Source organism: Cavia porcellus, unplaced genomic scaffold, assembly GCF_034190915.1.
Source record: "Cavia porcellus strain 051 isolate PalLab524CR breed Dunkin Hartley unplaced genomic scaffold, mCavPor4.1 scaffold_26, whole genome shotgun sequence".
Taxonomy (NCBI): domain Eukaryota; kingdom Metazoa; phylum Chordata; class Mammalia; order Rodentia; family Caviidae; genus Cavia; species Cavia porcellus.
The window spans coordinates 29,520,767-29,542,839 of record NW_026947509.1 but is presented as its reverse complement, the minus strand read 5'-3'; the positions used below and the strand labels follow the sequence as shown (position 1 = coordinate 29,542,839).

Genomic DNA, 22,073 nt, shown 5'->3' with positions numbered 1-22,073 from the left:
CCAGGTGGGCAGGAGGCCCCCGGGCCACTGCCTGTGGCTGGATGGGGCTGGGCCCAGCAGCCTCCTGGTCTAGGCAGCCTAGGACAGTCCTGCGCGGGATCCTTGCCCCCCATGCCTGAGCACCGAGGCTGGGCCAGTGCCGGAAGGCAGAGGAAGCAGCAAGCTGGCCACCTGCTGGAAACACTGCCCAGCCTGGCCGGAAACCCTGGTGGCAGCTTCCTTGTGAGGCACAGCGCTGGCAGGAAGGTGCAAGCTGTAGCCATGGACTGTGGATGGCATAGGGCTGTCCCCTATCACTGGCCTGCACCCACCTCCAGCCTGGCCTGCGTGGCTGTGTCCCCAGGAATGGTGCCCCCCATCCCCCTCGGCTCCCTGCATCTGGACTCGGGCACTGCAGGAGTGGCTGGGGTGGGGCCCTGAGGTTCTCCCAGGCCTGCCCCCTGGCCCCCACTCCTCGTCGCCTTCCATCTGCCCCGTATGCTGCTTATCGGTAACCAGAGCCGGCAGCTGCGTCCACGCCTGAAACAGGAAGCCTGGCCCAGCCTGGGCTTGAGCCACGCCACTGCCACGGAGAGCCAGAGGATGGAGGAACAGGCGCTAGTAGCCGCTAAGGGCGGGGATGTGTCCACCTTGGAGCGGCTACTGAAGGCCGGTTCACTGGGGCCTGGCATCACCGACACCCTGGGGGCCGGGCTGGTGCACCATGCTGCCCGCGCCGGCCACCTGGACTGCATCCGGTTCCTGGTGCAGCAGGCCAAGCTGCCCGGCAACCAGCGGGCCCATAACGGGGCCACCCCGGCACATGACGCTGCAGCCACTGGCCACTTGGCCGAGCTGTGCTGGCTGGTCCTCAACGGAGGCTGCGGGCTGCAGGTGAGCAGGCCAGGCAAGCTGGCCTGGGGGTGGGCAGGGAAGCCCCAAAGGTCAGGCTCCCCAGCTCCAGGCTCTGTGCTTTTGGCCACTAGTGGGGGTCCATGACCAGGCCCAATGGCCGGGCCTCTTCCCAAAGTATCTAGAAAAGGATGCAGAAAGAGGGGCTCTGGAGTTTTGAGTCACGTGCTGGGGGGATTGGGGTAGTGCTAAGGCTGTCAGGTCTCAAGTCCAGATCCTTGGAGGCTTCTGTAGCCGGGCTGCTTGCTCACTTGAAAGGGTGCTGAGTGGCTGGATGTTGCCCAGTGGTCAGAGCCGTGGGACCAGAGGACCCACGGGCACACGGCTCTGTCAGGTGCCGTCACTGTAGTCCCTGATCTCAGGGACCTGCGTCTGGGGAGGTGGGACAGGTCCCGTGACACCATCCCAGGCACCGATGAACACGTGGAGCCTTTCTGACCACGCACAGTCAGCCTAGGAATGGTCCAGGCTGGGGCAGGACCCCAGGATGTGGCCCCAAACCCCAACCTATGTCCTGTCCTACCCAGCAGTGAGGAGTGGGTGCTGCCCAGCAGGGTGGGCTGAGCCCTGTGCCACTCATGGCCTGACCGTGCCTCGGTAGGACCAGGATGCCTCAGGTGTTTCTACGCTGCACCTGGCCGCCCGCTTCGGGCACCCAGCGCTGGTGGAGTGGCTGCTGCAGGAGGGCCACGCGGCCACGCTGGAGACGCTGGAGGGCGCCCTGCCGCTGCACCACGCAGCTGTCAGCGGGGACCTCACCTGCCTGAAGCTCCTGGTGGCTGCCCACAGTGGGTGAGAGCCTGAGGTCCGGGGGAGAGGGGCTGGCAATGCGGGGTGGCAGTGCGGACCCCAGGATGAGCAGAAAGCAGTGGGGAAGGGTGGGCCCTGAAGCCCCTGCTGAGGAGAGGTGATTTCACCGTAGACTTGCATGGGGCTCTGATCAGGTCTGGGTCTGCCCGCTGTAGAGTCCTGAGCCCTGTGCTGAGCTCCCAGCCAGTGCCAGTGTTGAGGACAGTCAGAAGGGAGACCCACACCCACACCGTACCCTGCACTGAATCACTGTTGCTATAACAATGGGCCTGGGTGAAAAGGCTCTGGATTCCCCACCTTCCCCCAGGAGCTACCTGCCTCTGACCGCACCTGTTCCAGGGCACCAGTGTCTTATCTGGGCACCCTGGCCACCCCACGCTGGTCCCAGGACAAGCCCAACAGCTGGGTGGTGACATGGTGTCCCTGTTATCAGCCCCCGGGACCACCCAGCAGAGGTTTCTGGGACGTGGCCATAGGGCTCAGGCCAGGCCACCTCGAAGCCATTCTGGCTTCATACCAGCACAGAAGTGCACACGTGCATACACACACAGGGCACATGCATGTACACACAAGCGGGAGGGTCCCATGCCCTGTGCCCACGTGTCCGCCTGACCCGGGCCACAGGAGCAAAGCAGGCACGGTGGTGATTGTAGACCACAGCTGCTGCCCTGGACCCTGGCCTGGCCAGTGCTGCCTTGCCCCCAGCAGGGTCGAGTCCCAAGGAGCACATACATGGGGTGCGGCCCTGCAGGACCTTAGGCTCTGGGGAAAGGGAGCTGCTGTGTGATGAGACAGGGCTGGGGCCATCCTGTGTCTCATGTCCATCTGGCGAGGAGCATAGAGGACTTTGTGTGGGAAGGGAAGAGGAAGGGAGGAGGGAGGGGAAGAATAAGGAGGGCCTGGCCCACCCCATCCCAGCCCCCACAAGCAAATCATGCTGCTCTGGGCCTCAGTTTCCCCTTTTGCCAGCGGAAGCCAGGGACAGGGGTCCCCACAACAGTGTGGCTAAGATAGTCCCTGGGGTGTGACCCTGTCACTCTTGGTCACCGCCCCATGTGGCCGTGGCTGGCAGAACATTCGAGAGCGCATCCCTCTCCCCAGCATCCTGCCGAGAAGCCACGGAGCCCCAGCCCTGTGGGCACCTCTGTGGGAGCAGAGCCCTTGGGGCAGTGTGGCCATTTCTGTGTCTCCACAGCGATGGTGGAGACCTGGCACCAGTGTCAGATCGTGCAGCCTTGGGCAGTGGCTGGTGGGGATTTGGGAGCTTGGGCTGTAAGGGGCAGAGTCTGTGGCACCCAGGAGGGGTCCACGTGGGCCAGGGCCCGACCTCACCATAGCTGCTCCCAGGCATTAGGGATTCTGCTGGGCCTCACCTGTGGCAGGCGTGGGGGCAGGCCCATCCTTACCGGGTACATATCCATGCCAGCCCTGGTGCCCACTGGCGCAGTCGGCCGGGAGCCCAAGCTGGGTGGGAGCAGGTGGGGCTGTGTTCCAGGGGCTGCTTCCTCCCACCCTCTGCTGGTACCGTCAGGCAGTGCACAGCATCCACATCCATCTGGGTGCCTGGGGCAGGGAAGTGGACACGAACAGGGCAGGCACCCCCAGCAGCCCTGACCCCGGCCCTTTGCACACCTCCGTGCAGCTGCATAAACCGGAGGACCCGCAGTGGTGCCTCCCCACTCTACCTGGCCTGCCAGGAGGGCCACCTGCACCTGGCCCAGTTCCTGGTGAAGGACTGCGGCGCCGATGTCCACCTGCGTGCCCTGGATGGCATGAGCCCGCTGCACGCGGCCGCTGCCCGAGGCCACTACTCGCTCGTTGTCTGGCTGGTGAGGGGGCCCAGGAGTGGGGTGGGGACGGGGCTTCCCGAGTCTGCAGCGCTCTGGCTCTGCCTGCAGGGCCTGCGGGGCAGTGGGCAGTCGGCTCGGGGGCTGAGACCTCTGCCCACCAAACTTCAGCCAGCAGGGGAAGAAGTGGTGGCTGGTGAGGAGGAGGAGAAGGAGGAGGCAGCAGGCTGCTGGTGGGGCAGCCAAGGCCTCCAGCAGAGGGGCAGGGGTACAGACAGGCAGGGACCCCAGCAGGACTCAGGCTCTTCCCAAGACACTAGGGAGCCATGGAGGGCACCAGGCCAGATCTGCCTTGCATTCCATGCAGCCCTCTGACTGGAGAGGCTGAGGCAGGAGTATCACTGTGAGTTTGAGGCCAGCCTGGGGTACATAGGGAAACCCCGTCTCAAAATAACCAAACAAAATGAACAACCCACAAAAAGTGACTCTGGTTGCCAGGGGAAAGGGGAGTCCCCTCCCCAGCCCTTGTGATTCTTCTTTCTTGCCCCCACTCCTCATAATGGAGCTCTTACCCAGCGCTGCCCCAGGTCCTTTGCACTCACCTTGCCTTGGCCTGGTCCTCTCCTGGCCCAGCAGTGCCCAGCTGACTATTTAGCAGGGCAAGGGCTGCATCCACCACAGGTTACATCCCGTGACTGGGGTGGTCAGGCATCAGCAAAGGACAAGGACCCGGCCCTTGTGACACCCAGCCCACCCCCTGCCCAGGTTAACTTCACAGACATTGGCCTGATGGTGCGGGATGATGAGGGGGCCACGGCCCTGCACTTTGCTGCCCGTGGAGGCCACACACCCGTAGTGGACCGGCTACTGCTGCTGGGCGCCCCAGTGACCAGGGACTCCTGGGGCGGGACCCCTCTGCACGACGCGGCTGAGAACGGACACACAGAGGTACGTGGCATGTGCAGGGCTGGGGACCTTCGGGGCCTCTGGGGCACAGCAGGGGCTGGGGCTCCCAGCAGGGCCAGAGCAAGCCACGGTCCGGCAAGCAGGGTCTCCAGGAAACGCCCAGGGTTGGCGTGGCAGGGCGAGGGTCCAAGGGTTACACCCCACCAGGACCTGCCCAGCCCTGAGGAGGGGAAGCCCAGCCCTGCCAGTGCAGATGCCCCAGCCTCAGCCTGCACTCACTGGCTCTATGCCTGAGCACTGGGCTTCCTGCACCCCATGAAGCCAGGGAGGGGTGTCAGCCAGGAGGTCTGTCTAAACATCCAGGTCACTTTCCGGTCGAGGGGCTCAGCCAAGAGTTCTCCAGCTCCCCGTGGGACCAACCTCAAACCTGTGGGCAGAGCTGCTTCCCGTTCTGTGTTTTGAGAGAGGCTCTCACTGCCTAGTTCACACTCACAGCAGTCATCCTGTCTCAGCTTCCTGAATGCTGGGATTACAGGTGTGCGCCTTGGAACTTTCTAAATTCTTTATTATTATGGCATTTGGAGCACCCCAAAGCGTGAGTCCCCCTCATCTCCCACCACTGCCACCCTGACCGCAGGCAGACGCCCCTCCTTTAGACCACAGCCCCCCAGCACCTGCACCCCTGGGGCTGACGGATCTGGACTCCCTGGACCCGACCCAGTGGCATCCAAGCCTCCCCGGCAGCAGCTGCAAATGCATTTTGCCCAGGATGGGACCAGGTGCTCGCCCTCACCGCTGTTTAGATCGGATTCTTCCTTTAGAGTGGAGCAGATAGCATCCGACTAAAGGAAACTGGGAAAATAGTCCAGCTCCCCCCACCCCGCAAGCATCCCAATCCCTGGCCTTCACCTCCTGTCCTCTATGTTCAGGAGGAAACCTGGCCTGTCAGTCCCTCCCTTGTCCTGTGCTTGTTGGGTTTGGTGGGAAGCTTATGCAATGAGTTAGGGAGGGCCTCCCTTTCCCGTCTTGGGAAATCTTTTACCTTAACTCATTTTTTTCTTTTAAGTGTTTGGTAGAATCCATCAGTATTGTTACCAGACTTTTTTTTGTCTTTTTGAGATGGTTTCACTGCACAGTTCAGGCTGGCCTTAAACTCACTTTATAGCGCAGGCTGGCCTTGACCTCATAACACAATCCTCCTGCCTCAGCCTCTCAAGTGCTGGGATTATAGGCATGTGCCACCAGCTTGGCCTAGACTTGACATTGTCTTTGAGAGACGTTTTTAATTATAAATTCAGTGTGTTTAATTATAAAACTACTAGGGCCCTGTGTGTGTGTGTTGGTTGCAGTAAGTTGTGGTTCCTAGCTTTTGTTTTCCTGGAAGTTTTCTGAGGCCCAGTTCCATGTAAATTGTCCAAGGTCTGCACACTGTGTATGTCCCATGTCGTCCACTGGACACCAGCCACTGGCCTCACTCATGGCTGGTGCTGGTCTCTCCTGCCCTGCTGGGATGGGCAGCCCTGGTCCTTCCAGCTTCAGGCTGGAGCAGTTTGAGACTCTCTGCAAAGCCGCCAGTTATCCCCAAGGCTTGTTCCATCCTCTGTGCTCCCCAAGCGCTGTGGTGCCAGAAGCCAGAGCCCTGCGCGCACAGCCCTGAAATTAGCCAAGGCAAGGAGGGCAGTCCTGAGGCCTGGTCACCCTCTCTGCTGTCTCTGTCCAGTTCTTCAGGGTGCACTAGGCTACTGGCCAGGTTTTGAGTGACCCCAGGCCACTTCCACAGCCCCAGGGCCAGGTTCCATCTCTCATGACATGCAAGGCGCCATGTTTCTTCCTCCTGCCAATGCTGGTGTCCTTCTATCATACCCTGACACACCAAGTGTCCTTGCCCAGACACACTGCGAGGGGAGCGGAGTCCATCTCACCGTCCCCTTTGAAAATGGTGCCACCCCCAGCGAGGCCCAGCCTGGCTGCAGAGCCTTGGTCTGGTTGCTGTCTGTCTGTCCAGTCCACAGCGAGTCCGCACCAAAGACAGCGACAGCTGATGTCGGTACTGTGACCACCAGACCACACAGGGAGCCCTGGGAAAGGCGGCCTTGAGCTTAGTCATTCCCAAGTCCCCAGTGAATCGGGTGACTGTTTCCCAGTGTGAGTTCATGGATGGGCAGAGAGATTGGGGTGTCACTGTCACAGCAGGGCCATGGGTCCCCTCCACCGTCTACTTCCTCTTTGCCTGGCTGTGGGCAGGGATCATGGGCAATGTGCGGGATTTATGTGGCCCAGCAGCTCAGAGCCAGTGATGGAAGGAACAGGACACTGGGGTCTGCTTCTCTGCCCGCCTCTGCATATCTCAGCTGCTCCTCAACTGGCATTAGAACAGGAAATGAGATGTCAGGTAGGGTCTGGGCTAAGGATGCCACATGGTGTCACCTCAAGGGTCTGCGACTCCCAGGGCACCATGGTGGCCATGGCTCCTGGATGTCCACATGGACAGCAAGGCTGCAGACCTCCTGGCCTGACTGCTTTGGCTCACTCGCTCCCCAGCACTCACAGCCCCTGCGGTGGAGCCAGTGCAGCTCTGAGCCCCACATGAGTCCAATTGGTCACGCACAGGGCCTGCGGCCTGCCAGGGCTCCCCGGAGGGCTCTGGATCCCAGTGTTCAGTTCACCATGAGCTCCAGGCATGAACACCGCAGTCTCAGTACCCCACCTGTCTACACGGGCTTTGGCTTTCTCGATATGACCTGGAGCTGCTGCGATTCTTGGGTCTGAGCTGTGTCATCTGCCACCATGTCAGACGTCTCCTCTGCCCCAGGCTGCTTCTCCTCTCTCTCTGGGATTTGTGGGGCTTAATTGCTAGGAGACAGAGAAGAAAACAACCTCTGATCCTTGCTTTCCCTCTGAGGGCTGGTAGGGACGTGGCCACTGGCAGCTGTCATGCACAGGTGCACACACACACACACACAGGCATGCATGCACACACATACACTTGTTGCCTCCTCAATGGGGGCTGGGCCCCCAGGGTCTCCCCCACTGCCTCTGGGTACACCGATTGTAGCTGCACCTCCATGACAGACACAGCGCTGCTTGACGCCGGCTGCTAAGGGGGAAAAGACCAGAAAGAATCTGGTCCATGGTCAAGCTCCCCAAAGTTCCTCAACCCCAAGGATTTGTGATCTGCGCAGCCGGCTCCTCCTGGAGACCCTGAGGATCCAGGGCTTAGTGCCCAGCTGCAGGATATGGGGATCAAGCAGCCCCTGCCCCCACAACGGGGCCAAGGCATCCCTGTGATGCGGCTCTCCAAGGTGCCACCTTAGCCACGCCAGGCTTCAAACTCGAGCCTAGACCTGCCCAACTCCACCAGCCTCTGCCCTGCACATGCCCTGCCCTGCACATGCGCCACCAGCTGAGCAGTGCCCTGCATGTTGGTCAAGGTAGTCCCCTCACCCCCCATACTGCCTCAATGCTGCAGCCCAGGGTCCTGGAAAGCCTCGTTTCAGGGGTCAGGAGGTCATCCCACTGGTGATTCTCATCTCAGGGAGTGGGCAGAGCTGGTCACACTGAAGAGTTGGCAGCACCAGGGCCTGGGAGCCATGGAGGGTTCTAGAGACCTGCAGCAGAGACCAGCAGCCATCCCTGAAGATCACCATAGACCTGTGGCACCAGTGGGCGGTGACTGGCAGGGAACCCAGATCGCTGCCAAAGAGGTAGAGCTGAGGTGCCGGCCCGGCTGTGCAGCAGTTAGCACAGGCATCAACTTGACTGGCTAGAGGTAACAAAGCACCATGGGGGGGGGGGTCAAGAGGGGTGGCCTTGGGGTCTTTGGTCCCTGGCACCTTCCGCTCTGATTCCCCAGCTCAGTTTTGGGGCGCCCCAGTACTAAGCATCCACCACACCCTTCCACAGCATCGTTCCTGCCTTGGAGTCAGCCAGCCATGCACCAAGCCCCCCAAAACCATATCAAACTTCTCTTAAGCTATGCCAGGCATTGTGTCCCTGAGATGAAAGCTGATCCATACGGGGTGGCTAGGAGCTGTGGAGACTGGAACACCAGAGGCCCAGGACAGTGGCTCTCAGAGCCTGTGACCACCACTGTTCAGGGAGCTGTGCACTGCTGGCTGGTTCCTGCTCCATCTGCATTGAACACAAGAACCCTCAGTGGATTGGTGACATTTGGACTTCACTGTGCTGGGCAAGCTTTCTGTCCTGTGACAAAATGCATGAGACAGCTGTGAAGCAGCAAAGATTTGGTTTTGGCTCACAGTGTCTGAGGTTCCAGTCCATGGTCATCGTCCTGTGCTGCACCTGATGGAACATGATGGTGTAGGGTGCGGCAGGAAGGCTCAGTTTACCTCATGCTGGCTGGGAAGAAGAGAAATGGGAGAGTGGGAGAGGGGATCTCCCCAGGTTACAACCGGCCTCACATATGAACAACCTGGGTCACAATTGGAACTTTAGGTTTAACTTACGGCCAAAGTCTTGAGTTATGACCCAAATACCAGCTGCTTGTGCCACTGATGCCAGAGAAGTGTGCATCAGTGTCAGTCTGAGCCCAGACGTGTTTGTGGACAAGATTTTGGTCATGTTTTATACAATCAGAATGGATCCCAAAGGAAACTAGAAAAGCAGCTAAAGAAGGAAAGGAAGATAAAGAAAGCAATCACAATAAAAAGGGAAATCATGGAGAAATATGAGGGTCGTGTTCACGTGACTGACCTTGCTAATATGCATAGCATGTTGGAATCCACCATGTCAACAGTCTTGCAGAGAAAGGATTTATATAAGAAAGCTGGTGTTGCTAAAAGTGTTGCTCAAATTAGTCACCCATGATCCACGGTGTTAGGCAAGGCAGGAAGGCTGCTATGAATGTGGATAAAGGGAAGGGAGATGACAGATTTTAGCACATCTGAGCCTACGGTTTGTTAAAAAGCTGGGGCTATAAATGCGTGACTCCTAAAGGACACTGCATGGAGTGACTCTGGTGAAACATTTTGTGCCAGTAAGTGCAGTTTCACAATTTTAAAATGAGATCTGGGGCTCATAGTGCCAGCCACTAGGCGTGGTGAAGCACCAGGGCTGATGAAATGGCTGTGAAATTACACACCCCACCTCACAAAGATGACACAGAAATGGGGTTTGCTCTCATCAAGTTTTTGACTGTGATGAAACTGGCCTTTTTCTGGAAGCCAATGCCCAGGAGGAAACACATTACCCAGGAAGAGAAGAAAGTGACAACCACAAGCCTGTGAAGGGTGGCTAACCTTACTGCTATGTGCCAACGTGAGGGGAGACCTCAGGATAAAGGCTCTCTGGCTTATCACCGAGACCCCTAGAGTGTTCAGAAAATAAAGTCATGAATAATAGGCATGTGGAGATCTAATACAAAAGCCTGAGTAACAAGAGTACTTTTTCAGGCTGGGGATATAGCTGGGTGGTATAAGTGCCTACCTGGCAAGCTTAAGGTCTTTAGTTCGATTCCCAGTACTACCACCACACACACAAAAAAGGGGTACTTTTTCTTGAGCAGGTCAGGGAGGCTGTCTGCCCTATTGATAAGCAATATCCAGAGGACAAAGGTTTACCACGCAAGGCTCTCCTCATCATGGACAGTGACCCTGCTCACCCAGGAAACTAAGAGGAAAACTTGGCTGAAGAATCCCCCTGGCTCTGTGAAGTTCCTCCCACCTAAGTCAACTCCTGTCCTGCAGCCTGTGGACCAGGTGACAGTCAACGCTAAGAAGCTGCACACGGAGCTAAGTGCTTCCAGATGGCCCTAGGTACGGATTTAACTCTAAAGAGCACTGGAAGGAGCCTTATGACATCCCTTCCTGTGGGAGTTCACTGAGAAACCCTGGGCCAGGGTCTCTCGAAGGATGCTGAGAGCTGCCTGGTGGAAAGTGTGGCCTAGAATCACACAGGAGAAGCTGTACAGGTTGTGCAGAGCGGCCCAAGCCTTTGGCTGGCCCTGCAGCTGATGACCCTGTGACTACAGCAGAGTCCACAGTCCTGCAGGTGGACAGTGGTGTTGAGGAGCCAGGGGAGGGACACACGCAGGACCTGTCTACAGGGAACCTTGGCAGCGCTGTGTGTGCACAGAGAATGAAGCTGGGGAGCTTTCTGGAGGGAGGGGGGAATCAGTGGTCAGGGCTGCAAATGCTTCTGAAAAAGAGGAAGTCCTGAAAGAAGGGACAGAGCTACAGACATTTGTAGGGAAGACCCCCTCCCTGAGAAAAAGCCAATGGCTGCGTTCACCCACTTAATGACAATGTCGAGTCACACTGCAGAGCAGTGTTAAAGACAAAAATGGACCTTAGAGCTTTGAAAGGTAGGTAGAGAGCTGGTGAGCCAGAAGCAGGCCCTGGTGGGCTACAGACTCTCTAAGGAGAAGGAGGACCCCAGTGTCGTAGTCGGGGTTGTGAGCAGAGCAATTACATACAGGATACAGTTTATAACATTATTTTATGATGGTCACCCAGAGTTAAGTGCAAGAAAGTACAGGAAATCTGTCCACAACACTAAAGATCTAGAAAATCAGCCGAGGGCCTGGATCCCACAGCAGTGTTCTGCATGAGTCCAGCTGAAGACCCAGAGCTCATGACAATGCCTCCCACAAATCCAACTGGAGGCCCAGAGCCCATGATAAGGACTCCTGTAAGTCTGTTTCATGGATCTGCACTGGGAAGGCTCACAGATGAGCAGTGGAAGCCAGAAAGTCTATGCCAGTGAGGTGAAGGAGCTGTGCTGGTAGGTTAAACGTTCTACACCAAAGCCAAGAAGTGACACTCAAAATAAGGACAAGGGATCCCCTGAAAAGTACCACAGCCATCCTCAGCAACAATGAGGTCCTGAGCTCTGACAATGAGAAAGCTGAGTACATGTCAGGAAGCCAGTGTGACCAGCATCTCCTGGAGATTAAACAGCACACGTTGTCTCCTCCAGAGCCAGAAAGCCACACTCGACCTAAGGACCAGAGCTCCCCCAAAGTGAAACGCATTCATTCGCAGTGACAACAAGGTCCCAAGCTTCTCCGATGAGAAAGGCCAAATTCATATCGGAAGCCAGCATGATGAGATCCTCTAGGAGAACCAGTGACTCCAAACTACAGCACTTAGGAGAACCCACAACGCTTCTCTCCTCCTCTCCACACCTCCTTTTATGCTGGCAACTTTCCTCAGGTGGAACATCTCCGCTCAGCACCCTGCCCATTTAATTCTTCTGGTTCTAAGTGGACCACTAGTTTTTAATCCCTAATAATCTACCCCTGGTCAACTTGATAACCACACACATTTCCTTAAACTATAGTCTCTAGCGGCAGATTTGTGAAAATCAGCATGTCTTGATCTATTCAGATTTAGGTTAATACATTATGTATATACAGTTCTCATTACACTTATTCCTGCACCAAAAACAAAATATTCAAAGGGTGACCAAGGTTCAACATTAAACCACAATACCTTGATTAACTTGATTATAAAGTCTGTTTCATGGATCTGCACTGGGAAGGCTCACAGATGAGCAGTGGAAGCCAGAAAATCTATGCCACATGTCTATGTCTATAAAACAATATTAAAATCAAAAGAGCTATTATAATCACAGTCCTTGTTTCCCATTAAATTTTTAATGTGGCATGGCAAGACAGAAAAACAAGAATTTCCTGCAATTCAAATACATTCTTCCCTTCAGGTGAGAGACTTCAGTTCATTTTTCCATTGTCCTGCTCTAAACAACTATGTTCTCCTCTGTTTCGTCTTTGCAACCCACAGTTCCACTGGAGCCTTCTTTCTGGCCAAATGTTTAAATTACTCTACTAGCTCGTTGCTCTAATTTCCAACATAGATCTGGTCAAAAGCTCTCTGAAGTAACAATGCTACCATCCTAACAGTAGACTGCACTGAAATTTTTCTGCCACCCAGATAATATCTCTAAACACAAGAAAAAAGCAGAACAACTTTCAGCCAAAGCACAATATCCTACCTGGACTCCAGCAGCCAATGCAGTCCTCAACAGAAGCCTCCCAAGCTCCGTCTTAACCGGCAGCATTTCCATCAGTACTCTGATCTTGCAGGCTTCAACCAGAGTCTCCAATACAGCTTACAGCATACAGGGGCTGCTTCTAGGTCAGTCCCTCAAAAGCTTTCTAAATTAATTCCCAGGTCTCTTAAGTTACATGGTCAGGAACATCACAATGACCCCACTTTCAAGGTACCAATTTTTGTGGTAGTCAGGAATGTGAGAACAATTCATACAGGACACAATTTATATTATTTTATGATGGTCACCCAGAGTTAAGTACAAGAAAGTGCAGGAAATCTGCCCACAACACCAACGACCTAGAAAATGTAGCCCAGGGCCTGGATCCCACAGCAGTGTCCTGTGTGAGTCCAGCTGAAGACCTGGAGCCCATGACAATGCCTCCCATGAGTCCAACTGGAGGCCCAGAGCCCACAGCAAATGACTCATGAAAGTCTGTTTTACAGATCTGCACTGAGAAGTCCCAAAGGTCAGCAGTAGAAGCTAGAAAGTCTGTGCCAATAGGTTGAGAGATCTACACCAGAGCCAAGAAGTGATGCTCAAAATAAGGACCAGGGCTACCCTGCAACGTACCACAGTGACAGTGAGGTCCTGAGTTCCTCTGACGATAATAGTCAGGTACATATCAGGAGGCCAGCATGACCAGTGTCTCCTGGAGATTAAACAACACCTTCCTCTCTGGAGCCAGGAAGTGATGTTCAATGTAAGGACCAGAGCTCCTCCAAAGTGAACCACAGCCACTCTCAGTGATAAGGTCCCTGGCTCCTCTGATGATAACAGCTGCATTCATATCGGGGAGCCAGCAGGACAAGCTCCTCCAGGAGAACCAACAGCTCCAAACTACAACACTCAGGAGAACCCATAAGGCCCCTCTCTTCCTCTCCACGTCTCCCTTCATGCTAACAGCTTTCCTCAGGTGGGCCCTCTACCCTCAGCACCATGCCGATTAAATTCAACTGTGTTAAGTTGACCACCAGTTTCTAATCCATGACAACCAGAGAGCCAGGTCCCTGCTGCTCCTGTGGAAGGGGACTGTCCTGCACAGTCACTTCTCCATCCATCCTCCCTCCTGTAGCTGAAGAGGTCACCTAGAGTGGTGAGTACAGTATCAAACAGTTTCTGGTAAACCAGGCACATTTTATGACTTTTTGATGAGTACACTAGGAGAAGTATTGGTGTTTTTATAAATCACACACATTATCTCAGCCTTTTTATGGCGATAACACTATGGAAAGCATTGTGGGCATTTCCATTGTTTCTTATGGGAACAATAATCTCAACTTACAACCAACCTGAATTTGGAGCAGCCCGTGTGAATGGACTGATCAGTAAGTCTAGGACCCAGGGTCCTTGGTCTTGCCTCCTGTAGGACCCCCACATTCCCAGAGCACCTCGGGGGGTGGGGGCCAGGCCTCGGCCCTCACTCTCTCGGGTGTTCTACTGCTCCCAATGACACTCTCTCTGTTAGTGTACCCCTGACCCGGGCCCAACCAGTTCCCCGGCCGAATCTCTGTGCTCCACTTCTGTGTTCCCCAAGTGTGACAGGCACAGCTTTCGGCCTAGTGGCTCTCAGCCCTCTGCCAGCTGCCTTGGCGGGTGAGGTCTCCCATTCCCCGTGTGCCAGGCATCACTGGAAAGTGATTTGCAGATGAATCCGGGGGCCTTGAGATTTCATGGTCTCTGCCCAGAGCCGGGAGCGGAGGCCTGGCCCCCACAACTACCCTGTTCCCCAGGGTGGCACCTGCTAATCCGAGTGCTCGCCAAGGGTATGCCCTGTGTAGTTATGGTGCCTCTGTGCCAGCAGCTGCTGTGAGCTCAGCGAGTCCTCACGTCTGCCCAGGCCACACCTCCTAGCAGGGGATGGGCGCACCTGGGACACACTGCGCTCACCAGTGTGGGGCCACAGGCTGTGTCACTGTGACCAAGCTCTCCTGCTTCTCCCCCACCTCCTCTCCTTCCTCCCCTCCCTCCTCATCCTCCCCCCTCCCTCTTCCTCCTCTCCCTGCCCCCTGCTCTTTTTCCTCCTCCTCCTCTCCCTCCTCCTCCCACACCCTCATGGCCTGCCATGCCCATTGTCCCTTGGGGCCAGGCCTGCCCCTGCCCCTGTCCTCCTGGCTGGTGCCCCCTCTGAGACCTTCCTGAGCAGCAAGATGAAACCTTCCTCCCTGAGCCCCTGAAGGCTTGGTCCCTGCTGTGCTCTGGAGAGCTGGCCTCTCTGCCACCCATCCCCCATCTGGAAAGGGCTTCCCTGGGGGCTGTCACTGTCATGCAGGATGGGAGGCTCTGGGCTCCTGGGCCAGGTCTCTGGGCCCTTGGTTGTTGCTCCCCTGGTGCCTGGTGAGCTCCCCAGATATGGTTCCCCGTTCTCCGCAGTGCTGCCAGACTCTGCTGTCCCACCACGTGGACCCCTACCTGCGGGACGAAGATGGGTACACAGCGGCGGACCTGGCTGAGTACCATGGGCACCAGGACTGTGCCCAGTACCTGCGGGAGATGGCGCGGCCGGTGAGGCCCTGGGGCCCTGTCCATCCTGCAGGCCCAGGAATGGGGGTGCACAGCCAGCTGTGGGTGCTGGAACAGGCTATGGCGGCTGGGAAAAACATGGGCTGGGACAGGCTCTGTGACAAGCCATGGGCCCTCGTGGCCAGTTCCTCCGGTGACGTCACAGCAGCTAAGGGTGCCCAGGTGGGAGCAAGTGCTTGTTCCAGCTGGGGGGACCTTGAGGGGACCCCGCACTGCCCAGGACCATGGCCTCTGTCTTCCCTGTCCCCATCTGGGAAAACAGAAACGGTTAACCAGTTGGTGGGCCTGGCAGTGCGGCTCAGCAGTTCTGCAGGGCAGCTCTGTTCCAGCGCTCCCCACATACACTCCAGCCCAGGCAGCGACCCTGGGGAGGCCTCTCCTTCACAGAGGTGTCCTGTCTCCCTGCGCATCTCACAGGACTACGTGGAGCCATCAGGGACATTGTCCTTCTGAGTGTCCAGGACTAGCGAGGGCTCAGCTCTCCTTGGCCCCAGGCAGGCGGCCCTCACATGGCCTCTTGCTGGGGCCGCATGGGCGGGCCCTGGGGACTTCATGGCCTGGTTTTGTCGTGGGGAGCAGTTTCAGTGACTGTTGAGGTAACTGAGCCACTGAGTGTTGGACTGGCCACTGCCCAGAGAAGGACCCTCTTCCTCAGGCCACCCTGCCTTGGCCCCTGCACCCTCCATAGCCCAGCCATGCCCCACCCTGGGTGGTGGCTGAGGGGGTTGGGAGAGTGGCCACCACTGGTGTCCCCACCCTGATGTTCTGCCCCACAGGGACAGCCCCACTCCTGCCCAGCCCCTCCTAGATGCCCTGCCCATCTCCTGGGGCAGGGCCAGGATGGTGTTGGGCTTCCTGGGGCTCACTCCTGGTCACGGCATCTCCCTGCCCCACCCAGGAGCCTTTGTGCCCCTGTTTTCCCTTCTGTAGCCCAGACCCAGGCTGTGTCTTCTCCCTCAGGGCCCACCCTGCTCCTGCCTCACACTGCCAGCGATGTCCCCCACTCAGCGGGAGGGCAGACAGCAGCTGCGGGCCGGCCCTGGGATGCTGGGCCCCATGCAATATTGATGGAAATACAATATGCAGAGGTGCCCTGCACCGGCTGTCCCCATGTCGGCCCCCAGGAGGTGATGAGATCCCTCACAGCCTGACACTCCAGCCTTGACGCCCCCATCCCTGGCCCCAGGAGAGGCTGCTTGGGGTGGGGCTGGGTATCCTGTTGAGCGCAGTCCCTAGGAGATGCCCACCCCATTGCTGTCTGCAGAGCCTCAGGGTGCCCACTGTCCACCCAGAGCCTCATGTGCCTGGCCACACATGGGGGCTCTGAGCAGTGAAGGGTGGGTGACCCGCTCCTTCCAAGCTCCTTGGCGAGGCAGCTGCAGCTAGGGTCAGCCCTCGCCCACCGAGCCCTTGCTCCCTCAGGCCCGCTGGCCCTCCTGGGCACTGGGCACCGCAGGCTCTCTGAGCCTTGACTTCGTGAGGCATCCTTCCATCTGTGAGGCAGGATGGAAGGGCTGTCCCATGGCAGAGAGTGGCCCCTCTTGTTTAGTGGCTCTGCTCCATGTCTGAAGTCCCCAGCATCCCCTCCTTGGGTAGAAGGGGAAACTGAGGCTAGAGAGCAGAGTCATGCTCCCAGGATGGGAAGGGCTCAGCCACCAGCAGTCTCAGAATCTCAGCTGTGGCAGTGGCTGCCGGGCGTGGTGGCGGGTCATGATTTTCTCAGTCCGGGTGCATTACAGGTCTGTAACCCTGCTCCCCACAGCCACCTTCAATGCATAATGCATAGTGTGCCCTGCCACATTCTAGTCTCACCAAAAACACAGGGAGGGGTGCAGCTGGGTCCGGGGTGGCCATCAGATGCTGGGACTGGGGGACATGCATGGCTGGCTGCTAGGACCCCAGGGCCTGAGCTCTGATCCCTGCCCCTCCTGCTGTCCCATGGACCCCAGGGTCCTGGGCCTTGGGCAAGGCAGGGACGCGGTGACTCCTTTCCCTGAGGTTCAGGGACCACGAGAGGCTCAAAGGCTGGACAGTGACAAGGCTGATCCCGCTGCTTCTCAGAGCAGGGACCAGACTCAGGGAGCCGAGGATGCCCAGGGCTTCCCATGTTCCTGTCCCACTCCTTCCCAGAGCCACCCACAAGTGAGGTAGCAATCTACAGGGCACATTCAATGGGGGTGGGGTGCCAAGGGCTGCTAGGCAGGGCCCCCCAACCCCAAGGCCTCAGGTGATACAGTTTGAGCCCAGACAGCTGCTGTGTCCAGTGTCCCCCAGAACCCTCTCTTCAGAGTGAGCAGGAAGCCCTCTGCCTCTGTCTGCTGGAGGCCAGGTGGGGACAGTCAGGGTTTAGCTCTGGTGGTGGAATAATAGCAAGACCCTGCCTCTGGCTCTACCTAGAGCCCCATGCTCCCCTGGACAACTCAGATTGCAGCTCTGCCAGCCCCATATCCCCTGAGTCTGTTTCCCCGTCTGTGGGTGGGACATCTGTATAGTTGGCCTCTCCTGTCACAGAGCACAGAGATCCCAAGCCCCTATCTTCTGAGGTCCCCAGCCCTGGTTCTGCACCATGAAGGACTGGGATGGGCAGTAAGGGATCCCACGATGGTCCAGCCCAGCCTGCCCAGCTACCTGACACCCAGCCCTCAAATATTAATGTGACACCTCTGGTGGGGGCGGCATCTTCAACGGCCCTGGGCCACACTCCCCCGCGCTGCACTCAGTGCCTGTGTGAGGTCCTCCTGGCACAGGTTCCGGGGGAGTGAGTTGCGCACGGCCAGGAGGCCAGACTTGCGGGCTGCGTCCCCTTTCCGTGGCCAGGTGGCCAAGGGTGCTGGGCGGTGTGTGCTCACCTGTGCTCTGGTAAGTCTCTGAGGCTGAGGCTCTGGGGGCAGCAGTGGCCCTGCATGTCCTAAGCCCAGGCAGAGCAGGAGGCCGGCTTCCTACAAAGAAGTTAGGAATTTTGTGGGGGTTTTTTTGTCATCTTTTTCTTTTTTATCGGTAGCAGGGATTGAACTCAGAACCACACACTTGCAAGGCAGGTGCTTATGCTTCTGAGCTAAATTCCCAGCCCCCGAAGTTAGGAATTTCTAATCAGCTTGCAACTCAGCCCTGGGATGGGGCCACCCAAGTCTGGGCGTGGGGGTCACTGTGAGCGATGGGTCCCAGAGGAGACCTCAGGGGCCTGTGGGGCCTGGGCCCCAGTGCAGCAGGGACCGGAGCTGCCTCCTCTGGCTCCCTTCACCAGGAGGGCAAGGTGAGCAAGGCACAAGACCCCCAGGTCCACAGGTTGATGCCCTTGCGCTGACTGACTGTGCTGTCCCCCAGGTGCCCATCCTGATGACGCCCCCACCACCGCCCTTCCCGCCCCCACCACTGTCGGCTGCAAAGCTCACCCTACAGGACGGCGCAAGAGGGGGCCCCAGGCATGGGAGCCCCACACGTGAGTACATGGCCAGGCCAGGCTGCAGACATAGTAGACAGTGCACCCTGCCTCACAGGGCCACCTCTTGTCCTCTGCCACACTTGGGATTTTCCTTGGGGTCTCTGCTGCTTTTTAAAAGACATGACACGTTGGGCTGGGGATTTAGCTCAGCAGCATAAGCACCTGCCTGGCAAGCGCGAGGTCATGAGTTCAATCCCTGGTACTGCAAAAAGAGAAACAAACAAACAAACAAAAAAGACATGACACACATTCGGCAGGGGCGGGTGTGGTCAGTGCGGTGTCCCCTGGCTGCTGTGGAGCTGGCCATGGAGGAGTCCTTCCCTGTGGGTGGTAGCCCAGAGAAGACAGCACCCAGCACCTAGCAGAGGAAACTGGGTGAGCAGGGACATGGCAGCAGCTCCAAAATCAAAGAGGCCCAGGGCCTAGGGCCCAGGGCCACCCAGCTGTGGTGTGGTTGTATGTGGCAGCCTGTGTGTGTGAGCATGCATGCATGTACCAGTCTGTGTGTCTGTGTGCACCTGTGAGTGTTTACCTGTGTCTTTGCACATGTAAGCTGTGTCTGTGCACACTTGTGTGGATGTGTGCACTCCTGTGTCCTGGCCCCGTGTCCTCATATACCCCTGTGCCCATGTCCCTGACACAGGATGTGTAGGGAGACGTTTTGGGGTCTCCAGGCTCAGGAGGATGCCAGGTGCAGATGAGGGGTAGGGTGCAGGTGGCCCTGGGCACCTCCAGCTGTCATGGATGCCTCACTCCTGACCCGGTTCTGGCGGGCACCCAACTGTCCTGAGGCCAGATCTCCTTAGCTCTGCCTGATCCCCTCCACCTCTCAGCAGCAGCAACACTGAGCCCAGCATGGCCCGGCCAGCCCATCCTGAGGGAGCCGACAGCCTGCACCATGCTCCCGAGTGTCCCCACTGAGGTAAGTCCCAGCCAGTTAGGGCACAGGGTAGCTTGGTTCTGAGCACAAGGGACATCAGGCCACAGCAGCAGAAAGTGAGGGATGCTTCTCTGTTACCCGGGAGCCCCAGCAGCTGGCCCCTTACAGCTTCCTGAGCCAAGGTGCTCTGCTGTCCAGAAGCCCCTCCAGCAGGGCCGCAGCCACTCCCTCAAGGTTGGGGCTGCTGTCTCCACTCCCTCTCTGCCCAGCCTTTCCTGGAATGAGCAATGGGCAGGCTGGGCAATGCCTCAGAGCACACACAGCACAGGAAAGGCTCTGATGAATCCCACAGCGCAGGACCAGCAGGCAGACTTTATCCATGTTGTAGTCCCCTCTCTGCCTCACAGCATGTATGGGCCCCCTCTGCTGGGCCACCGGAGAAGGAGGAGTCTGGCTGCTTCTCTGAGCAGAAACCCACAGCTGGGCCCCAACTGAGAGGTCCTTGCCCTCAGGTTGGGGGCCACAGGGGTGGCATGGTGCTCCTGCCTCACCCTGGACATGTTGACTGCACATTTGGGTCCCAAGCTCAGGTCTGGGTCCCCACCTGCACAGGGGGCAGAGGTGGCTCTGGAAGATATCCCCAACAGCCTGGCTGCACTGCAGCTGGAAGGATTGTCCTCGGGGGACCTGGATGGACTGGTGCCCACGCGAGACGAGCAGGGCCGACCTATCCCCGAGTGGAAGCGGCAGGTGATGGTACGACAGCTGCAGGCCCGCCTGGGCGAGGAGGACAGCGCCACGGAGGCCCAGGTGCAAGGGCAGGGGTGGGGGCAGGGCCGTAGATGCCCTAGACATCCTAGACACCTCAAAGCCAGAGTACTGTGTCCTTGGTCTCAGCTGTGCAATCCCCGCAGCAAGACCAGCCACTTGCACTGAGTGACGGTGAGCAGGGAAAAGCCCCCACGGCACCAGCCACGTGTCCTGGCCATGTGTTCTGGCCAGCGCCATGGCTGCTGTGGGCTCCCACTATCTCTGGTTAGGGCAGAGCAGGGTGGCTGGATGTGGCAAAGCTCCCTCCTGCCAGATGTCGGGGAGAGCTGGGTACAGGGCCAGGCTGATTGTGCTACTGAAAACCAGCAACCACCATGCTGGACCTTGCAGTAGACACTACCCAGGAACCCAGTGGGGATGGGGTGGGGAAGGCAGTGGTGGGTAGAGAAGTGGCTGAGGCCCCAGTCCTCAGCTCCAGGGCTGTGACAAACACAGGGCAGCAGAGCTGCCTGAGGACTAGGAGTGCTCTGGCCCTGGACACAGGGGCTGGGGCCAGAGGAGGACTTGGGGGCAGGGTGGGGCGGGGCATGGTGGGGCAGGGCGGCTCTCCTCACCTCCTCCAGGGGACTCTGCCCTGCCAGCCTCCACCTCCAGCAACCTTCTGGCTTGCTTTGCTCTGCTCTTTTCTTTTTTCTGCAGTCCTGGGGACTGAACCAGGGCCGTCACACTTGGCTGTATTGCCAGTCTTTTTTATTTTTTGAGATAGGGTATCACTAAGTGACTCATTTGCCCAGGCTGAGCTCCAACTTGTGATTCTCCTGCCTCAGCCTACGGGGGCACCATGGCTTATGCTTTCTAAGGCCAGGCAAGACCCAGCCAGTGCATCAGAGGCTGGGCGAGGATCCTGGCAGGGGGACTAGAACCCAGCCACCCTGGAGAGTGATGCCCAGTGTGGGGCAGAGCTCTGGTGACCAACCCTTCCTGTGCCCAGGATGGTGGCAGCAGGAGTGCAGGCCCTGCAGAGCCGGCGCCCTGGCGGTATTCGCAGATACACCAGGCCATCCTGGGCCCTTTTGGGGAGCTGCTGACGGAGGACGACCTGGTTTACCTGGAGAAGCAGATTGCGGACCTGCAGCTGCGGCGTCGCTGCCAGGAGTACGAGAGCCAGCTGGGCCGGCTGGCAGCCGAGCTGCAGGCCCTGCTGCCCGAGCCACTGGTCAGCATCACTGTCAACAGCCACTTCCTGCCCCGGGCACCTGGGCTGGATGACCAGAGTGGCCCAGCACAGGCAGCTGAGCCTGAGGATTCTTCAGAGGCCGGCATGGCTGAGCCAGGCGGGCACCCGCTGCCTTTCTGGTGTGTCCACATTGGCCGTGTGGTGCGCAGCCTGTCGCTGCTGCTGAAGGGTGTGAATGGGCTGGCGCAGGGGGAGGAGCCTGCAGCTGCACCGGCTCCAAAGGACACCGGCAGGGAGGTCCCGGTAGGCCTGGCCCGCAGCGAGGCCCAGCGGGAGATCCAGGGCTGGGGTGTGTCTGTGCAGACACTGCGTGGCCACTTCGAGTCAGTCCCCAACGCCTGCCCGTCCTGCGTCCCCAGCCCAAGCCTCTGTGCCCGCCCCGCACAGTGCACCGGAGGCTGCTGGCCGGCAGAGCCGCACCCCAGAGGTGGGCCGGCCGGGGGTGAGCCCGGGCCAGGAGATGCAGAGGAGGCCAGCGACTCAGGCATCAGCTGTGAGGAGGCCGCAACAGAGGCAGGCGTGCTGCCCAGGCCGGACATAGCCAACCTGCGCAAGGAGCGCATCGTCACGCTCTTCCTCGGCCACTGGAAGCGCTCGGCCTACACACCTGCGCTCAGGACGGCTGCCTGCAGGACCCTGGAGGCCCGGCGCGCCCAGCAGCAGGGACCCAAGCCCCCCAGCAGCCCACACCCGCCCTCCCCGACACCTGGCCCCAGCTCACGGCTCGGCCATCTGTGGCAGCAGCGCAGCGCCATAGCCCACCTGCTAGGCACATGGAAGGCCATCCTGGCGCATGTG

The 22,073-nt window shown here is 58.4% G+C and overlaps 1 protein-coding gene across 5 annotated transcripts in view; it reads left to right on the top strand.

Annotated features, from left to right (window-relative positions):
• The first annotated feature begins 112 nt into the window (after positions 1 to 112).
• Espnl (espin like) overlaps positions 113 to 22,073 on the top strand; it is a 23,483-nt gene continuing 1,522 nt past the window's right edge. Inside the window, exons 1-9 of one of the 5 annotated variants that reach the window (XM_063237030.1) lie at positions 113 to 873; positions 1,493 to 1,683; positions 3,344 to 3,530; positions 4,254 to 4,436; positions 14,796 to 14,927; positions 18,270 to 18,384; positions 19,224 to 19,309; positions 19,880 to 20,023; positions 21,030 to 22,073. The exon at positions 21,030 to 22,073 is cut by the window's right edge and continues 1,522 nt beyond it. In XM_063237030.1, coding sequence (XP_063093100.1) covers positions 478 to 873; positions 1,493 to 1,683; positions 3,344 to 3,530; positions 4,254 to 4,436; positions 14,796 to 14,927; positions 18,270 to 18,384; positions 19,224 to 19,309; positions 19,880 to 20,023; positions 21,030 to 22,073 — 2,478 coding nt within the window. In that variant the 5' untranslated portion in view covers positions 113 to 477. Of the gene's footprint in view, positions 874 to 1,418; positions 1,684 to 3,343; positions 3,531 to 4,253; positions 4,437 to 14,795; positions 14,928 to 16,248; positions 17,805 to 18,269; positions 18,385 to 19,223; positions 19,310 to 19,879; positions 20,078 to 21,029 lie in introns of those variants that run through there. The other 4 variants (XM_013157673.3, XM_063237032.1, XM_063237031.1 and 1 more) reach the window with 4 other exon arrangements.